Source organism: Muscardinus avellanarius (assembly GCF_963383645.1).
Source record: "Muscardinus avellanarius genome assembly, chromosome: X".
NCBI lineage: Eukaryota > Metazoa > Chordata > Mammalia > Rodentia > Gliridae > Muscardinus > Muscardinus avellanarius.
In genome coordinates this window covers 112,653,149-112,674,843 of record NC_137792.1, presented here as the reverse complement: position 1 = coordinate 112,674,843, position 21,695 = coordinate 112,653,149, and the positions used below count along the sequence as shown (strand labels likewise).

General features: G+C 40.0%; 1 protein-coding gene across 3 annotated transcripts in view; it reads left to right on the top strand.

Moving 5' to 3' along the window:
- ABCB7 (ATP binding cassette subfamily B member 7) overlaps nucleotides 1–21,695 on the top strand; it is a gene marked incomplete at both ends in the record, with an annotated part of 122,275 nt that overhangs the window by 32,589 nt on the left and 67,991 nt on the right. For 2 of the 3 annotated variants that reach the window (XM_080718621.1, XM_080718619.1), the window contains one exon: nucleotides 20,754–20,831. The exons of the other annotated variant lie outside the window; for it this stretch is intronic. In XM_080718621.1, coding sequence (XP_080574747.1) covers nucleotides 20,754–20,831 — 78 coding nt within the window. The remainder of the gene's footprint in view (nucleotides 1–20,753; nucleotides 20,832–21,695) is intronic. 3 annotated transcript variants of the gene reach the window in all.

Below are 21,695 nucleotides of genomic sequence, written 5' to 3'. Positions count from 1 at the left end.
AAGTTTCCTGGACCTGTGTATCGACCTCTTGCTCTATGTCTGGAAAATTTTCTGCTATTACTTCCTTGAAGAGATTGTTGATCCCTTTGGTTTCACTTTCTTTTCCCTCCTCTATTCCAATTATTCTTAGGTTAGCTCTCTTAAAATGGGCCCATATTTCTTCAATATCAGATTCCTGCTGTCGGATATTTTTTTCTAGATTAGAAACTATGCGTTCATTTTTGGATTGCTCATCATCTAAGAGCGAGATTCTGTTCTCCATGTGTTCTAATCGGTTGTTTGTGCTTTGAATTGAGGCCTTTACTTCATTAATTGCATCCTTTATCTCTTTTTGGCTCTCTCTGAGTTCTTTTCGAAGCACCTCTATTATTTCTACAGTTATTTTCCTGATTTGTTCTTCTAGAAATCTCTGATTTTCTGTTTTATCGGGTTCTGATGTTGTGGGGTTGTGGGCATTCATTGCTCCAGTGTTATTCCTCTTTCCCATGATTTCGGAAGTTTGTGCCTTCTCTGGGTTCTTCCCTTGGGTCACTATGACTTCACTTAAGGTGTTCTGGATCTCGAGTCAGTAGTATCTCAGACCCCACTACTCCTTTACTGGGTTGTATCACAGAGTCTCCGACCCAGGGAGTCGATAGAGGCTGCTTTAAACTATGGGGGGTGCCAGGTTGCACATTCTCCTATGGTGTGATATCTCTGCCACCGCCCCTCCCCCACTGGGTCAAGACCCAGGGAGTACAGTACTGGGATTTCTCCTCTGTGGCCCGCAATTTGACTCACTGTTCTTGAGTACGCAGATGTAGCTGTACTGGCCTCGCTGAATTCGGTGCTGCTGCCGCTGGTGGCAATATGACGCCGCTGCTACGCCCTTGGCTGTGGGGCTGGCGTTTTTCTTCTTGGTTTTGATTTCCACTCTGAATCCCTGCAGCATGTGCTGAGCTCAGCCACTGGGAGCTTTAGATGCTCTCTGCGCGGAGAAATCCCGCCTGGCTGTTCCACAGTGGCTCACCTTGGCTTGCTGTAGCCGTCCCGTGAATTCGCCGGTGCCTCCGGCAGTATGGCGCTGCTGCCTTGTCTGCCGTGTCCTCGGGCGTGAGGCCGGTGTATCTCCTCTGTGACACTGTTCTCAGTCCGCTTTCTCTCTGGAGCCTGGTGATTTTTTTGTTTCACTGGTGATGGTGTTTTCTGGCTATGAAAGGCGCTGATTTTGTGGTAATGGAGATTTGTTGTTAGCGGGGCTCTTAAGCCCCGCTTTTCTCGGTTGCCATCTTCCAAAAGCTCTTCTCTTATACATCTTCAGCCTCTCCCTAGGTTATTTATTTATTTATTTATTTATTTATTTATTTATTTATTTTGCAGTAATGGGGATGGAACCCAGGGGCATTCTACCTCTGAGCTACATACCCAGCCCAATTTTTTATTCTTTATTTTGAAACAGTGTCTTACTGAGTTGTAAAAGGGCCTCACTAGTAGCTGAGGCTATCTGCAAACCACAGTCCTCCTATCTCAGCCTCCCAAATGCTGGGATTACAAGCGTGCACCACCACACCTGGCTTCCCTAGGTTTTTTATTCTGTCTTTTCTCTTTTTTTGCAGTACTGGGGATGGAATCCAGGGGTTTTCTACCTCTGAGCTACACCTCCAGCCCTATTTTTTATTCTTTATTTTGAAACAGGGTCTTACTGAGTCTCACTCAGTGAGTCTCATAGGGTCTCACTGAGGACCTCACTAAGTAGTAGCTGAGGCTGTCTGCGAACCCATCCACAAGATAGCTTTGATGAGTGAAAAACAAGGCAAGCCCTTGAACCAGTCCTTTAGGGAGCTGTCACACAAAATCTACAACAGAGGCAAAAACAAAGTCAAACCTGGTGTGTTGATGCAAGCTTGTAATCCCAGTACTTCGGAGATTGAGACAGGATTATTGCAGGTTCGAGGACAGCCTCAGCTACTTAGTGAGGCCCTGCTAAAGAATAAAATAAATATTAAACTAAAGAATAAATAGGGCTGGGGGTATAGCTCAGAAGTCGAATGCCCCTGGGTTCAATCTCCAGTACTACACCACACACATACACACACACACACACACACACACACACACAGTCAAAATGTACAACCACATTTCTTTGAGAACAGTGTCCCTGTTTTCCCTTCTGGTACTAGCAACCCACACCTTGAATGTGGGCTGCTAATCTCATTGGAGGTTGGGGCAATGGTATGTGGGGAACAAAAACATAATACTCTTCTGAAATTTATCTACTTTGTTTTTCATTATATGCTCATCTGGTGGTAGTTAGTTTTTCATTAGATCCCAGAGTTCAGAAAAAGTTGATTCCTAACTGTTGCCAGCTTAATTATGCATTAATGAAAGGGTGATATTTTTGGAGTTCTGTACTGTTGTTTTTTCTGACATTACTTCTCTGGTTTTAACATCACAATTACACTTTTCCTGACCCCCCTCCCCCACAAACAAAATTTTGTGTATTTTGTTAACAAGAAAAATCAACCTAGTTGTTTCAAGGTTATTGAACTGCCAGGTGCCAATTAGTAAATTCTTCAGGTCCAGTGATACTGATGATGCTGTTAGGAATAGATATCTCTGTTCCACTACTTAGCTTTTTGACTTTGAGCAAGTCAGTATCTGAGCCTGCTTCTGGTCTTTAGATAGGAATAATAATGATAATGTTGATGATGATGATAATAGTACCTGCCTTGTGAGGTTGGAATGAGAATGACAGAAGATAATGCAGTGTTGAGTATTAGTCCATCGAAATAGTATGTGCTCAGTTAATGGTAGCCACTGATGTTCTTACTAGAGATGATTGTAGAATAGCTGTTCTAATACGCATTGCTGTATAATAAAATAAAAAGAGCTTAGTAAGCCCAGATCAAAATGAAAAGTGGTAAAATACTAAAATACTCAGTGAATTTGCTGAACTGTTCTGGACTAAATATCTCTGGGGATGCACTAAAATCAAATGGCTTTTTATGGTGGATGATGGTGGCAAGGCTGTTAAGAGGCTATCTCATCATAACATTTGTCTTGGTGTGACATTTATTTCTGCATCTATAAGTTTCAGGTTATAAATTCCTAAAGCATAAGGATCATATATTTAGAAATTTTTTAGTTACATACATTGTGTAAAATAATACCCTTTTTGTATTTCAATAGTTAGCACAGTTTGAGAAGTTTGTTGGGGCAGTTTAGAGCAAGGTTTGTTTACTCTTGAAACATTCTAGAGAAACTTGAAGGCTCTAGATGCTTCTTTTCAATGAAGACAGCTTTTAAAAAATAGAGCTCTTAAAATGCTTCTAGGAGAGCTGTCAGTTTTCTTCCTGGCATTATGTGAAAACAAGTGTTTTATGTATTGTATGATTATGGTCACCTCTTGGAATTTTTGAAGTACGGTTGAAAAGATGAGTGGCTAGTTGTAGAAAAATACCTGACAGATTTTGAGGGCTCAAAGAGACCTACAGGAAAATGAGAAGGAACAAAATTAAGACATTGTGTGTGTGTGTGCATGCGTGCGTGCGTGTGCTTTGAGAGTGAGTTGCATTATCTTTTGACAAAGTTCCCTTTTTATTTGAGTTGCTAATTCAGTTGGTTTGGGCAACACCAGTGTTATCAGAAATACACAGTTCCATTCTATATCATATCTCTGTTCAATTAGACCATGAGGAAATAATGGAATAGGGGTTAGCAACCTTCTCTGGCTTGAGTGCCATTAGCAGTAGTATACTAACAATTAAAAATAGGCAGAAGAAAGAAAAAGAAAAATCAATGAACATATAAAAAGAGAGGAAAAATGTAGCAAGGAGATAAAGAGAAACTACCCTTTTAAGAGGAGTACCAGATTGGTATCAGAAATTGCTCCAAATGCTTGTGCTTACCTACATCTGTTGTAGAAATAAGCTTTCAGCATGCTAGAAAGAGGCTAGATATGAATAAGCCAAAAGGAATTTAAAATTAACAAAACTGAATACCTGCTTTAATATACCTGTTCCTTCTAGTACTAATCAGGAACTCAATAGATATCATTTGTAAGCCCAGGGGTGGTGTTTCTATTTACATCAATAGTCTCTTAGTCTGTGCCTCTATTATAAGCAAATCATATCATGAATTTCCTTCCTTCCTGCCTATTATCAGCCTTTGCTGGAATGCTTATAAAGAAAACCAGGGTGTTTTGGATATGACATACATAGTACGACTTGCAGAATGACCCAAGCAAATGAAAATACTATCTTTTATGAGTTTAGAGTAATTTTCCAGGTAATTTAGTCATCAGTGGCAATCTTACACATCCATAAAAAGCAACAAATATAAATGAGCATTTATAGAAAAAAATATAACTAAAGAAAGTGGCAGATCTACTACTCATTCAAATTGTCAAGCTAAGGAACTGAGAGTTAAGAAGTATGCTTGAGGGTTCCCTTCAGGTGATCATTAGTAAACAAAAATAGTTTGATTATTACATTGCTGAAAGCTGAAATTGCAGAGTAGCAGAAATAGGTCCAATTCCACTTTAGGGAAATGTGTAACATTTCCATTCTGTGCAGAAACACAATAGGGCTGGGCATCTTTGAAGCACTGAGAGATTCATACCAATTTTTTTTCTTTGTGTGTGTTTTACTAGGGACTCAACTAAGGGGCATTCTCCTTCTGAGACACACCTTCAGTCCTAAGTCTTTTTTTTAAAAAAAAAAACAGTGTCTTGCTAAATTGCTGAGGCTGGCTTTGAACCTGCAATCCCTGTCTTGTCTTCCTAAGTACTGGGATTACAGGTATACACCACCATGCTCAGCCAGTTTTATTATGTTTCAGGGCTCTTATGCCAATAATATAATTCACTGTTAAGTGTGTCCTTGATGAATTCACTTTTAGTAAGATAAAGAGTTTGTGTTTATCCCCCAGTTTTGTGATTTAAAAGGAGTTGGTTCTGAAGCTTTTCTTAATTTTTCATATTCGGTCATTGCTGTGTGTGTGTGTGTGTGTGTGTGTGTGTGTTTCTGGAGGTCACCAGGGACTCACATTTGTTAGGCAAATGCTGTCCCCCTGATCTAAACCCCCAGCTAAGTAGTGACCAAGTTTGAGTAGTGACCAAGTTTGAGGATGACAAAAATGTTAAATGGACTTCTTAAATGACTAGGGAACAAGGAAACTTACTTCATAGAAGTTGTCTAAATATTTAAACTTACTGCTGTTATGTACCCAGGGATATGAAAATTTTATAGATAAAAGGAAAAATATTTGAGGAAGAAGGGAAAATCATTACATATTTTTTGTTGGTATGTTTTCTGTGATGGTGCAGGTGGTGGGATTTTTTTCTTTTTTTTTATGTGATACTGGGGCTTGAACCCAGGGCCATTCTACCTCTGAGCTATACCCCCCTGTCGCGTCCCTCGACCAGCGATTAAGACACGACACGAAGCTCTTCTTGCAAGCCGTTTATTCAGGATACTCGTAATGGCGGAATGGCGAAGATCTGCCTCGCGCAGGGCATTATAAACATTAACTCACCCAATCACTTCTTGCCACATCTCACTCACTCACTGGCTCACGCTCGTCAGGTCACCACCACGTCATGTGTTACGCAACCCTAGCCTCCAAATATGGAGTTGCTTCCTGCACAGCCATGTGCCTAATCAAGCTCAGAGGCAGGAAGCCGGCGCCATCTTTCAATGGCGGCTCACCACAATTCCCCCTTTTTGTTTTTATAGGCAACAGGTAAGAGCAGAGGTTTGACCCCTATTAATCACTGGCACCTTTTTCTAGGGACGGGTACTTGGGTGCCTAACCCGTGTGCAGTCAAGCGTACTCTTCCTGAGGACCAAACTTGTGCCCTCAGCTGCAGTGCTTTGCCTTGCAACCTGAGCCACTATGCCTTAGCTGCCGCGAGCCAGGCTTGGGGTGATTGTCCTGCCTCGATAGCCACACAGGCCTGTATAAACATGGCTGTATTATGATTAAAACTTTGGCGAAGACGAGCAATGCACCAGACACAAAACAACACAGCCACAACCAATAATCCCATCAAGGCCCCCAATCCAGCCCATTCCTTTAGATGATTCATGGCACGAGTTATCCAAGATGACAGTCCTTCAGCCAAACTGATGTCCACACGAGTCGAGTTGACGGTGACCACGGCAGTGCGTAATCTCTCTAGTTGGGTTTCAAATTCTCCCGTCCAGTTGCCTAAAAGATAAATTGACAACTACCGAGATAGGTTAGCAGCTTTTGTAAAGTTTTCATATTGAACGCTGGTAACACAGAGACCAGGATATCTCCATTCACATCCAAGCTGAGCAAGCTGCCATAATACCTCAACTTGTTCTTAATTTTGGTTAGATTACCAGCAGATTCCCCTGAGCTCCTAAGGGACTTCCATGCTCTAATAGCACAAAAATTTATTTGATTATAAACTTCCAAAGGAAGTCGGGTTTGGTTTTGGGCATGTAGCCCTTGTCCTAAAATCATATCTCGATCCCATTGAGGATTTCCAGCAAGAGCATTAGCAGCAGCCTGATCAGAGGCATATTCTATGTTAAAGGCCTTTCATTCCAAAAATTGTCCAGGGGTGAGGCACGCTCGTGTTAATCCATTCCAGTCCCCTGGCGTCATGCAGTTTCTAGCCAGAGCTTCCACTTGGGCTAATGTAAAGGAAGCTGTGACCCCATACATGCGAACTGATTCTGCTAATGCCTTAATGACCTTAAAATCAAGGGGTTCATAAAAACAAGCACCCTGTGTATCTTGAAAAATAGGAAAGGCCAACGGGAGCTCAGTTCTAACACGTGACCAAACTTGAGGGCAAAAGGAATTATGAGATCCCTGAGTGGAGGATGGTAAGGATGGCGGTGGCCCAGGAGGAGGATCTTGTAAACCTGAGGGCATAGGAAAGTCCGGATCTAATTTAGGCAAACGAGATTTTTTCGAGGCTGAATGAATTGACACACAGGCCATTTGTTTCTTTAACGAACCCTTTTCTTCATCAGAAGAATCAGAAGAGGAGTCTGGCCCTTTAAATTCAGACAAATTCGGATAGAGTGAGGAACAGACAGGTTCCTTTGCTTCACTAACTGCCCGTTCTGACTTATGCTTTTCAGATTTCTGTTCTTTGAGTAACTCGAGGGCGGTTTGCCCTTCCTTAATAGCATCATCATATTTTTGATCTTTTAAACAACCTTTGACCAATTTCCAAATAGGTAGAACACAGGGATTAAGGCTTCCCTGTTGCTTGGCATATTCAAGATCTCGACCAAGCTTTTCCCAACTAGGAACTGTCAGGTTACCTGAGACAGCAAACCATGGAGCAGCTCTGTCACAATCATTTAAAAATTTCTCTAAAGTAGACTCTCTAAATTCTAAACTTCTAGAATAAAGTAGCTCCTGGAGAGCCAAAAAAATTGGATGAGACTGCGAAGCCCCCATCCCAAAACTAAGCTCAAAATGAAATTCAAAAATGGTCCGCTTTGATCGCGGCTCTACCTTCGCGTTTCCGCGTCTGCTTTGACCGCAATTCCACTTTCACTTTTTCGCGTCTGCTTGACCGCAACTCGACTTTCACTTTTTCGCGTTTGCTTTAACCGCAACTCCACTTTCACTTTCCCGCGTCTGCTTGACCGCGGCTCTACTTTTCACTTTCCCGCGTCTGCTTGACCGCGGCTCTACTTCCACTTTCCCGCGTCTGCTTTGATCGCAGCTCTACTGTCACTTTCCTGCGTCTGCTTTGATCGCAGCTCTACTGTCACTTTCCCGTCTGCTTTGATCGCAGCTCTACTGGATTTGCTCTCCCCTTATCCACAGGTGAGAGCGGTTACCCGCATTTTTCGCGGACCCCCCAACTTACCAGGGGACTTACCGGTGCACCTTCCCTGACGACAGCAAGTTCTGAGCTTCACGCACGGGAGCTGTTTTTTCCCCGTACGGGCCACCAGTTGTCGCGTCCCTCGACCAGCGATTAAGACACGACACGAAGCTCTTCTTGCAAGCCGTTTATTCAGGATACTCGTAATGGCGGAATGGCGAAGATCTGCCTCGCGCAGGGCATTATAAACATTAACTCACCCAATCACTTCTTGCCACATCTCACTCACTCACTGGCTCACGCTCGTCAGGTCACCACCACGTCATGTGTTACGCAACCCTAGCCTCCAAATATGGAGTTGCTTCCTGCACAGCCATGTGCCTAATCAAGCTCAGAGGCAGGAAGCCGGCGCCATCTTTCAATGGCGGCTCACCACACCCCCCAGCCCTGTTTTTTATTCTTTATTTTGAAAAAGGATCTTACTAAGTTGCAGAGGACCTCACTAAGTATTGAGGCTGGCTACAACCTGTACCTGCAATCCTCCTGTCTCAGCTTCCCAAGTAGTGGGATTATAAGCATGCGCCACCACACCTGCTTTGGTGGAAATTTTTTGATGAGATGCTTTCTTCCTTTTTTTGTTGTTTTTACTATAATATTTTCAAAATCTTTGGAGGTCAGCAATCTATAGCACTTGGCTCAAATGCACTGTGCCACCTATTTGTGGAAGGCTGTGTGCTAAGATGTTTTACAAAATCTTTATTAATGGTTAGGAAAATAACCAAAAGAAAAATAATAATTTGTGATAAATTATAATTATATGAAATTCAAATTTCACTTTATATAAAGTTTTAATGGAACATAGCCATACTCATTTATTACTGCTTTCATTTTACCATGACAAAGTTGAATAGTTGTGACAGGGACTATATGCTTCAAATCCTAAAATTTACTCTTGAAAAGGAGCTCAAGCAAACAATCCTACTTACTATAGCATCAAGGCATAAAATACTTAGAAACAAATTTAAATGAGGGGATAAAATATCTGTACACTGAAAACTATAATACACTGATGAAAGAAAATGAAAAAGACATAAATAAATGGAATTATTCCTATTCCTGTATTCATGATATAGAAGAATTAATATTATCAAAATTTCAGGAGCCAGGCGTGGTGGTGTGCACACTTGTAATCCCAGCATTTGGGAGGCTGAGACAGGAGGATTCAGGTTCATGGCCAGCCACAGCTACTTAGTGAGGTCCTTTGCAACTCAGTGAGACCCTGTTTCAAAATAAAGAATAAAAATTAGGGCTGGGGGTGTAGGTTGGAAGTAGAATACTCCTGAATTCCATCCCCAGTACCACAAAAAATTAAAAATTAAAAAAAAATTCAGTACTACCCAAAGCAATATATATAGAGAGATTGAATGGAATCTAAAAATTTCTGTGGCAGGCTAGAGATGTCCCTTAGTGGTAAAGGGCATGCCTAGCATGTACAACAATGCTTTGGGTTCAGTCTCCAACACAAGATTAATTAATTAAAATCTAGCATTTTTTTCACAAAAATTCAAAAAACAATCTTGAAATTTGTATGGAACCATGAAAGTCAAGAAAGTCTTGAGAGGGAAGAACAAAATTGGAGGCATTATACTTCTGAATTCAACTTAAACTACGAAGCTGTAGTAATCAAAACAGTATAGTGCAAACACATCACATAGATCAGTGGAACAGGATAGCCCAGAAAGAAACCCACATGTAGACAATCATATATGGAAAGAATAGTTTTTTCAGTAAATTGTGTTGAGAAACTAGATATCGACATGCAAAAGAACAAAATTGAATCTTTTTGTCATGCACAAAAATCAACTCAAAATGGATAAAAAGACTTAATTAAAAATAAGACCTGGCCAGGCGTGGTGGCGTATGCTTGTCATCCCTGTGCTTGGGAGGTGGAGACAGGAGGATTGTGCAGATTCCCGCCTTGCTGTGTAGCTCGGAGGTAGAAGGGTTTCCAGGAACCCCAGTACCACCAAAAAAAAAAAAAAAAAAAAAAAAGGCTTGCTGGGTGTGGTGGCGCAGGCTTGTAATCCCAGCATTCGGGAGGTGTAGTGCTTCACAACTCAGTGGGACCCTGTTTCAAAAATAAAGATGCTAAAAAATAGGGCTGGGAGTATAGCTCAAAGGTATAATGTCCATGGGTTCCACCCTCAGTACTGCAAAAAATTAAAAATAAAAATAAATAAAAATAAGACCTGATTAAAAGGTTGAAAAGAGGGAGTTTAGGAGGGAGATAAAAACACCAAGTGGGTTATCAGAGACCGCTGCTTTATTCAGACCCAGCACCCTCCGGGGAGTCAGCTGGCCATGAGGGAATGGACCGATGGGCCACGTGTCTGGAGAGTTGGGCATAGTCCTGATTGGCCGGTTGAGTCACGTGGTGGATCAGAGGCACCGATGATTTATAGGCCTATGCCGATTCTCTTGCGACATCTATAGTCTCGTGATGTTTGGAGTCTCAAGGCACCTGGATTCTGCGATATCTCCGATTCTAGCTTCCAGGGTTATGCCTCCTGTTCCTGCTGGGAGATCACATGGGGGAGGGGAGGGACCCAACTTATCACTGATGAGGTACATTCACAGACATAACAAAGTCAATCACTAAGCCAAACATGAGAAGGAGGGGAGGGGAGAAGAAATGGGGTGGGAATTGTGGAAGGGCTAAATGAGTGATGTTTGCAAGTATGCCTCTACCATCTTGTACTTCATTAAGATGTAAGATTATAATGTACCTATAAAAAATTAAAAAAAAACTGAAACCATAAAACTCTTAGAAGCAAACATAGGAGAAAAGGACTTTGCTAGCCTTATCAGTGATTTTTTGGATATAGCACCAAAAACTTAGGCAATCAAAGTTGCAATAAATAAGTACATTAAAAAGCTTTTGTATAGTAAGAGAAACAATCGACAAAATTATAAAACCTATGAATTGGGAGAAAATATACATAAACTTAGTGTGTCTGATAAGTGACTAATATCCAAAATATATAAGGAGTTTATACAATTCAATCGCAAAAAAAAAAATCCAGTTTAAAAATGGGCAAAGGACCTGAGTAGATATTTTTTCTAGTGAGGACATTTAAATGCCTAACAAGTATATGAAAAGGTATTTATCATCACAGATCAACAGGGAAATGCAAATCAAAACCACCATGAAATATCACCTCATATCTGTTAGAAAACCATAGTGGAACAAGGGAGGATGGGCGAGGGAGAGGGAGAGTTAGTGAAGTATTCATTTCCAGTGACAGTGTGTACATATGTAAGAATACCAATGCCAATTTTAATGTCCTGTATGGGGCAGCGGAGACGTGGGGAGGGAACCAGGAGAAAGCCCACCAAGTGCTGTGTACATATGTTTCACAATCACTCTGAACTACATTATGATGTCACATTACGATGCACCAATAAAAGTATTTTAAGAGCTGGGCGTGGTGACACATGCCTGTGATGCCAGTACTTGGGAAGCTAAGACCAGAGGATCAAAAGTTCAAGGACAGCCGAGCAGGCTTGTAATCCCCATGCTTGGGAGGCGGAGACAGGAGGATCACGCAGGTTCGAAGCCAGCCTTGCTGGCTTAAGAGACCCTGTTTCAAAAAAAAAAAAATAGGTCTGGGAGTGTAGCCCGGAGGTAGAAGGGCTTCCAGGAACCCCAGTACCACCAAAAAAAAGAGAAAAGAAAAAGTTCAAGGACAGCCTTGTGAAGTAGTGAGATTCTTATCAACCTACCTATTGAGACTCTGTTTCAATGGGAAGTGTAACACAGAGGTAGAATGCCCCTGGGTTTAATCCCCAGTACCACATACAAAAAGAAGTATTAAAAGAAAAATGAGCTGCCTAATTAGCAGTAATAAAAAGAGATAACGGCTTGAGAAAGAAATTCACGCACATACACAAAGATAACAAGTGCTAGTAAGGTTGTAGAGGAAAGGGAACCCTGCACACTGTTGATGGGATTGTAAATTGTTACAACTATTATGAAAAGCAATATGGAACATTGTTATTCAGATATTAAAAATGGAACTAATACATGATCCAGCAATCCCTCTGGTAGTTTTATACCCTAAGGAAATGAAAACAGCATGTCAGAGATAACTGCACTCTCATGTTCATTGCAGCATTATTCACAGTAGCCAAGAGAGGAAAACAACCCAGAGCGTCCCTGGATGAAAGAGTGGATAAAGAATTTGTGGCATGTGTGTATAATGAGATATTATTTAGCTTAAAAAGATGAAGGAAATTCTGACATTTGCAACAGCACTAATGAGGCTAGATGACACATTATGTCAAGTGAAACAAGTCTGAGACAGAAAATGACCACATGATCTTACTCATATTTGGAATCTAAAAATGTCAAATATATAGATACAGAGAGTAGAACACCAGTATGGAGGTGGGGCAGAGAGGTAAGGGGAGGATAGGGAGAAGTTGGTCAAAAGCTACAAAATTGTAGTTATATAGGATGTGTTAAGTCCATAGATCTAAAGTACAGTATGACAATTATAGTTACTAATTCTATATTTTATATAGGAACTTTGCTGGGAGAGTAGATTTCAGCTGACTGTGATGGCACATGGCTATAATACCAATACTTGGGAAGCTGAGACAGGAGGGGCACAGGTTTGAGGCCAGCCCCAGCAACTTAGCGAGACCCTGTTTCAAAATAAAAAATAGTGCTGTACGTGTAGCTCAGAGGTAGAATGCCCCTGAGTTCAATTTCCAGTGCCCCCCCAACTAAAAAAGAGAGTAGTTTTCAGATGCTGTCACTATACACAAAAGTAATTACATGAGGGGCTGGGTATGTTGTTAATTTACTTAACACACACACACACACACACACACACACACACACACACACACATATATATAAAATCATTTCGCTATATATCCATGCATTGTATTGTATACCTAAATATATATAATAAAACCATAAAGTACACCATGATAAGTACTATTAAAAAGAATAACGTAGGATATTATGAATAAAAAGTGTGGGAGATTGCTATTTTTGTATATTATGCTTTTATGTTACTTCTTAGGATTAGCATTACCTTTGTTAATAAATATTCTTCTAAAATCAAAAAAGTGCCATCTAGATCTTTACAGAAAAAAAATTTACAACCCCTGTTGTAGAGTCATCAAATTTTCTAGTAATAGAAGTTCAACCTGATTTTGTGGTTTAATGAAGACCTAGGGAAAGTGAATGTCCCAGATCCTTATTGCTATGCTGTCATTTATTCAATCAACAAGCATTTATTATTTTTTTTGTGGTACTGGGGGTGGAACCCAGGGTTTTTCTACTTCCGGGCTATACTCCCAGACCTATTTTATATTTTATTTGGAAACAGGGTCTCACTAAGTTGCTGAGAGCCTCACTAAGTAGCTGAGGCTGGCTTTGAACCTGTGCGATCCTCCTGTCTCAGCCTCCCAAGCGCTGAGATTACAAGCATGCGCCACCACGCCTGACAAGCATTTATTGACTAGACAGCAGCTTCCCAAGTACTGGGATCACAGGCATGTGTCACCACGCCCAGCTCTTAAAATACTTTTATTGGTGCATCATAATGTGACATCATAATGTAGTTCAGAGTGATTGTGAAGCACATGTACACAGCACTTGGTGGGCTTTAATTACAAAATCTTAAAAAGTCAGCCTACCATTTCTTCCCCTCTCCTTTTTCTTCTTTTTTCCCCCATACCTCTCACCTTTGTCTACTTTCTAGATAGTTGGGAAGAAAACTAAGTTTTGTGTTCTACTTTTACACTTTTTTTTTGGTGGTACTGGGGTTCCTGGAAGCCCTTCTACCTCCGGGCTACACTCCCAGACCTAGTTTTAGATTTTTATTTGGAAACAGAGTCTCCTAAGCCAGGCGCGCGCCTGGCTTCGAACCTGCGTGATCCTCCTGTCTCTGGCTCCCAAGCGCGGGGATTACAAGCGTGCGCCACCACGCCCAGCTCTACTTTTACACTTTTTACTGTCAGTTATGATGTTCTCACTTATTTTCAAATGTCATTTTATGTACTTTTTGGATACATTGTAATTATGTATTATACTGAGATCTAGAGTGATAGGAACTTACATACACAAATCTTGGAGCACTTCCCTCCAGATCCCACCCCCTTCCCCCACTTGTATACTTTTAAGGTACATTAAATGTAGTTTCAAAAAATAGCAGTTTCGCTGGGTGTGGTGGCACACACTTGTGATCCCCGTGCTTGGGAGGCTGAGACAGGAGGATTGCATAGGTTCGAAGCCAACCTCGCTACTTAGTGAGGCTCTTAGCAACTTAGTGAGACCCTGTTTCCAAATAAAATATAAAATAGATCTGGGAGTATAGCCTGGAGGTAGAAAAGCCTCTGGGTTTCACCCTCAGTACCACCAAAAAAAAAAAAATTAGCAGTTTCTCTTTGAGAGTGTATTTAGAGCTTAATTTAATTGTGTGTGAGTGTGTGTGTGTGTGTGTGTGTGTGTGTGCGCGCGTGCACATGCGCGCATGTGTGCTACTGGGGATTGAACCCAGGGGTATTCTACCACTGAGCTATACCCCCAGCTCTTTGATGCCTTTTTATTATTCGGTAATTGTTCAGATGCCATAAAATAGCATAAATTGAATATGAGACTTAATTATCATTAAAAAGATGGCAGACATTAGTAAGTACTAAATTATTGGCAAGATTAATTTTGATAAAGGTTGAGTTTTACCTTAAAGAAAGAATATAGATGGAATGTGAATAGGTTTCAGTTTTATTAGCCTTTTCTCTTAGGTCTGGTCTCATTTACAAAGAGGTAGTTCTGTTGATGGCGTTAGTATTAATATTTGTTTTATAAATCTTTATAGACTGTCTACACAGAAGAGAGCATTGTGTCCATGAAGTTGTCTCTCAGATTAATTTTTTTGTGTGTGGTATTGGAGCTGAGACCCAGGAGCATTCTACCTCCAAGCTACCCCTCCAGCCCTATTTTTTATTCTTTTATTTATTTATTTTTTTTGTGGTACTGGGGGTAGAACCCAGGGACTTTTCTACCTCCAGGCTATACTCCCAGGCCTATTTTATACTTTATTTGGAAACAGGGTCTCAGTACGGTGCTGAGAGCCTCACTCAGTGGCTGAGGCTGGCTTTGAAACTGTGCGATCCTCCTGTCTCAGCCTCCCAAGTGCTGGAATTACAAGTGTACGCCACCGCCCGGCTCTTTATTCTTTATTTTATGTTATTTATTTATTTTTTGGTGGTGCTGGGGGTGGAACCTAGAGGCTTTCTACCTCTGAGCTATACTCCCAGACATATTTTATATTTTATTTGGAAATAGGGTCTAAGTAGCCGAGAGCCTCACTCAGTAGCTGAGGCTGGCTTCAAACCTGTGCGTGCCTTCTGTCTCAGCCTCCCAAGCGCTAGAATTACAAGTGTGCGCCACCACGCCTGGCTCCTCTTTATTTTTTATTTTGAAACAGAGTCTCACTGAGTTTCAAAGGGCCTCACTAAGTAGTAGCTGAGGCTGTCCATGAACTGTGATCCTCTTGTCTCAGCTTCCCGAATGCTGGGATCACAAGCGTGCACCACCACGCCGGGCTTAATATGTTTTTGGATAGTAGATAGATGGTGCTGATCTAAATGAGAACATGCATTATTATGCTCAGAAGTCATTTTCCTTCATTTTTTGTTTTTTTCTAGAATTTCTTCTTTTTCAGGTGAAATAAAACTCTCTGGTATATACATTTTACTTATGTGCTTAAATTGAACTGGTAGATAGATACCAATTTTTAGTATACTGGATTTCTTTCGTAGCCATGCACATTCATTTTGTCTATTATCTTCAATGACATAGTTTATGCTTTGTGTGTCTTTGGAGGAATGGTGTTAAAATTCAGATGCTAGATTTATTGAAGAAATAAATTATAATCTAATCAGTTTTGCTTTTTTTAAAGATCTGATTAATAATAGCAGGCTTTTAATTTCTTTCCATAAAAAAAAATCATAGAATGTCAGAGTTGGAATGGACCTTAGAGGGTATCTAATCCATTCCTCTAATTTTCTTTTCTTTTTTTTTTTTCCTTTTCTTCTTTCTTGTACTGGGGATTGAACCGAGGGCATTCTGCCTCTGTGCTACACCCCAGCCCCATTTTATTTTTCATTTTGAAATAGAGGCTCACTAAGTTGCTAGAGGCCTCACTAAGTTGCTGAGGCTGGCCATGAACCTGTGATCCTCCTGCCTCAGCCTTTCCAAGTACTGGGATTACAAGTTTGCAGCATCACATCCAGCGAATTCTTCTAATTTTCAAATCAGTTTTCACAGAATTAATATTGTTTTCTCCTATTGCCCACCTCAGTTTGTATGAGGGAGATATTTTGCTGTAAACGCTTCCCTTGGGGTTTTAAAAGTAGCACTAATCTTTATAAAAATGAATTGTTTCAGAAATGTTTATAAGTCTATTCTTTAGAACTGAGCATTTTTCCATAGAAACAGTATTATAAATAGTGGTAAGGTTCCAGGACTAACACATAAAAGGTGTTAATTATTATGTGGTTGAAATTTTTACCTTTCAAATGCTGGTGAGGATGTGGGGAAAGAGGAACTCCTTTCCATTTTTGATGGGAGTGCAAACTAGTTTATCTGCTATGGAGATCAGTGTGGAGATTCCTTAGAAAACTGGAATGGATCCACCATATGAGCTGGCTATACAACTCCTGGGTATCTTTCCAAAGGGATTGAAATCAGAGAACTACAGTAACATATGCATACCCATGTTCATAGCAGCACAATTTGTAATAGCCAAAATATGGAACCAACCTAGATCTCCATCAACAGATGAATGGATTGCAAAATTACAGTAAATACATGCAATGGAATTCTACTCAGCTATAAAGAAGAACAAAAACATATCATTCTTACGATAGAAAGACCTGGAGAACATTATGTTAAGTGGGATTAGCCAAGCACAGAAAGAGAAGAGACATATGTTTTCTCTAATATGCTCAAACTAGGGCATATTAGAAATATCAAAGGGACTCCAGATAATGGAAGGGAGGAAGAAGGTTGAGGTTGATTAATGGAGGAGCTACAATCGAAAATGTGTAAAAGTATGAATATAGCATGCTTAACCTGGACACTCATTGTTAGGAAGGGGAAGGGGAAGTGGTGGGGGAAAACCAAGCACAGTCTGAATATATGCCATTTTTAATATGATCCACATAAAAATAAAAATAAATAAAAAATAAAAATACTTGATAAATAATAAAGAAAATTTTACCTTTGCAATGAAAGATGTGTTTTTGTTTTGTGGTACTTGGGTTGAATCCAGGGGCTTTCTACTTCTAAGCTATAGACCAGCCCTATTTTTTCATTTTGAAACAGGGTCTCACTAAGTTGCTGAGGCTGGCCATGAACCTGTGATCCTCCTGCCTCTGTCTCCCAAGTACTGGGATTACAGGCACATGCCCCCATGCTGGGCTGTGAAAGATGTTTTGAATTGCTGGCTATCTCTGGAGAACAAGGAGGGATGACATTAAAAGGAGTGTGTCAGGGACTTTATTTGAATCTCATATATTAGATTGTGTAATGAGTACACATTTCTTCATTTTATTGTTTTCTGCTGTTTATATGCCTGAAATATTTGATAATTTTAATAGTGCTGTTTTAGTATTTGTAGTTCAGTTTGGATATGGACATTGAAAAACTATGTACCTTAGACCACTCGGCCATACTCAGCCATTAAAAAAAAAAATACAATTACATAATTTTCAGGGAAATGGATGGAACTGGAGGACATTATGCTAAGTGAGATTAGTCAGTCGCAAAAAGTAAGAAATCGGATGCTTTCACTAATATGTGAAAGCTAAAGTGAAATGGGTCATAGGAGGAGCTCCAGGTGAAAACGGAGATCCTATAGAAGAGCAAATTGGGCAACCTAACTGAGGGGATGGGGGGAAGCTCTCTAAGGCACATGATGTATTTAGACAAACACATCGATATCAACCACTAAGCCAAGCATTGATGTAGGGTTGGGGAGGGAATGGGGTGGGGATTGGATGGGGGCTGACTGGGTGATGTGTGCATGTATGTCTACACAAGTTTTTTTTTTATCCCACTATGATGTATGAATACAATGCACCAATAAAAAAAGTAAAAAGAAAAGAAAAACCATGTACCAGAGCCAGGCGTGGTGGCGCATGCTTGTAATCCCAGCATTTTGGAGTCTGAGACAGGAGGATCTGGGTTTGCTGACAGTCTTAGCTACTCAGTGAGGTCCTTGCTACTTAATGAGACACTGTTTCAAAATAAAGAATAAAAATAGGGCTAGGGGTTTAGCTGGGAGGTAGAATGCCCCTGGGTTCCATCCCCAGCACTGGAAAAAAAATAAAGAAAAAGAAAAAAAAAAGAAACTATGTACCTTAAATACTGATGTTTAAGGAAAAAATGGCTTGATTAGAGAAGAATAAAGAGGTAACTAGAAAATTCTAAGTAGTTTTATTAGTTCTTTCAAGAATATATGGTTTTTTGATGTTAAGTGTACCACAAATAGTCTGTTATATAAGCATGGTTTTGAGAGAGGAAAGAAAAGATGGATAGTCATTTACTTGAGATAACTGGGCAAGTTGTGAAAGGCAAAGATTAAATTGCACTTGCATAGAGCGGGGCATGGTGGTGCACACTTGTAATCCCCGCGCTTGGGAGACTGAGACAGGAGGATCGCGTAGATTCGAAGCCAGCCTCAGCTACTTAGTGAGGCTCTCAGCAACTTAGTGAGACCCTGTTTCCAAATAAAATATAAAATAGGTCTGGGAGTATAGCCTGGAGGTAGAAAGCCCCTGGGTTCTACCCTCAGTACCACCAAAAAAAAAATTGCACTTCCATATATGAGTATGGGCTTGGTTACTGTGGTGAAGAGATTCTGAAGGTGCATAAAATGTGGTAGGAGCTTGGGTTCAACACACTAACTGCAAATAGCCATTGGTATTATTGAAAATACCTTAATTCAGTAGATGCCTTAAATATTTGAAAATTCATAATTGTCAAACTATGGAAACAGCCAAGATGTCCATCAGCAGATGAATGGAAACACACACAGTGAAATGTCATACCACTATAAATAAGAACAGAAATCATGTCATTTGCAGGGAAATGGTTGAAACTGGAAAATATTATGCTAAGTGAGATTAGTTTGTCACAGAAAGCAAAAGCTCAGATGTTATCCCTTATATGTGGAAGCTAAGGAAAAATTAGGTCACAGGATGGACTCCAGACAAAGGAGGAGAAGCCTTAGTGTGGAGTTAAGGAGGGAGATGAGAGGGGGAAAGAAGACTTAAAGAGGGAAATACCTCAGTGGACATGATGTACATACACATATTTATTTCAATCGTAATGTCTTGCACAGGAAGGCGGGGTGGGAACTGGGGGAGGGCTCAGTGAGTGTTCTGTGCCTCTGCTTCAGTCACCCTGAGCTGCATCAAGAGGTATGAGTATATAATGCACCAATAATAAATATTTGAAAATATGCATAAACAGAAATTAACTTTCATTACCTTTTAGGAAAAACAGCTAATTTTCTCAATAATTCGGTCATTTTTGTGTATGCAGGCTTTGTTGATAATTTAGTTTTTGGTATTTTGCAATGTACAACATTGAGTTTTTATATTGAAACATTAGTTCAGTTATACAACTCATGGGTAGCTTAGAGAAAGCCTAAGTATTACTTGCTTTATGGGTAAGAGCAAATTATTTCCTCACTAAATTGATAGTGCATTTATGAAAGATGTGTGTCCATTTTATTTCAACTCTACTTTTGGAGTACTGCCACACAAAAAAAATGCCCTGTGTAACTTTCATTGGAGTCCATCAGCTAGTTACAAGGAAATATTTGGCAAAACTGGTCTTGGGACCAATTTAGTACTTCAGATTAAGACTAAAAGGGAACAGACACAAGGTAGGCAAAATTAGATCCAGTAAAGTGTCTTAGCACAAAAGGAGAGTGTTTAAAATGAGCATAAGAATCATATACAGAAGAAGTGGGGTTGAAGACTTTGGGGCTTTAAGAAACAAATGTGAGAAAAGAACAAAAACAGGAACCTAGAGAGAAAAGGTTGAAAAGAAACTACAATTTGACTTTTTTTTTTTTTCGGGGAATGGGGATGGAACCCACGGGCATTCGGCCTCCGAGCTACACCCCCGCCCTATTTTTTTATTCTTTATTTAGAAACAGGGTCTCACCAAGTTGCGGAGGGCCTCACTAAGTAGCTGAGGCTGTCCGCGAACCACGATCCCCCTGTCTCAGCCTCCCGAATGCTGGGATTACAAGCATGTGCCATCACACCCAGCTTTACAATTTGACATTTTAACTGAGTAATATAATTACTTTCTACCTGGACCACAAATTTAATTTTTGTCTCTTTAGGCTCGTAATGAAAACATAACCTTCTCTCTGTAACATTAGCTGTGGTTTTGATTTTATGTTTGTTTATGTGTGAGTCAGTATTTCATTGGTGTCACAAAATTCCGAAGATTAATAACTTGAAAGGAGGAAAGGTTTATTGTGGCTCACGGTTTCAGAGGTTTCACTTCATGGTTTCTTGTCCCCATTGCTCTGGGCCTGCAGAACACCATGATGGGAGTGCATAGTAGAGCAGAGCTGCTTACCAACTGGGCAGCTGGGAAGCAGGTGAGGGGGGGGAGGCTGAGTTTCTAAAATACCCTTTTATGTCTAATATACCTACTTCCACTAGGCCCCACCTCAAAGTTTCCACCACTACCCATAATGCCATCATTTGGGGATAATGTCTTCAATGCATGAGCTTATGTGTGATATTTAAGATCTAAATCATAACAGTTTTTGAGTAAAATGATAATCTTAGAATATTAACTGTCTACTCTGAAACTCTACCCTTTCTTTCTTCTTTTCAACAGTTCCCAGAATCATTAAGAAATAACACACGGCAGAGATGGGGAAAAGACAATTCAAAACAGTTATTAGATGCTACAAAGGTAAGATTAGGCCAACACATCTACATATTGTAGGGAAAATGTTCAGAGCATTTCCCAATTTTTACTGCATATTTACTGTATATTTTGCATTTCCCAAATAATTACCCTTTTCTTCTTTTTCTAAATACTGGCAAGAAGGTATGTTTCTGCTGCTAGAAATGCAAAGAGAAATCTTGGTATTTCTCTAACCCTAGAGAAATCTGTCTGAATCAGTACCTAAGAGGGTAACATTTTCCAGAAAGCTTTTATACATGTAATGGCAGCTTGTTGACACTTAAATTTATCTTGGTAGTTTGTACCTCATGTGTGGAATACTATAGTGTTTCAGGTAAGTAAAGTTTCTTTACATTATAAGATGTTCAGGTAGCAGAATACCAAGGGATTCTAAGCCCATTAAAGCTTATGTGGGTAAGTGATGCTGAGTTTACATGTTGATGGAGGTTATTTTCCATTAATGTAAGTGAAAGACATCTTTAAAAATTCCCAGTGCTTTAAAATGAGATGTGTACATCTTTATGATAGAAAAAGACTAGAAAATTAGCAGGATATCTAAATCCTGGGTTCTTCCTATTTTTTCTTTCTGATTAATAATTAGTTGCCATTAAGATAAAAAACATTGTTCTTATTTATGCAAGCTATAGAAATGAGGTACATTTTCCATTATTAAATTAAAGCTTTCAGTGTAAAAGGACTTAATCTTCTCACTACCCTTGATATCACTAAGTTATTTATACTTTAGTCTTTCGCTTTATTAAAGATCTCTTTATCTTGTGTGATATTCACCAGGCACCTTGAAAAAAATTGTTGCTTAGCCTTTTAAAGGAAAAAAAATGTCATAGAGAGACGTTGTCAGACTAGAAATTA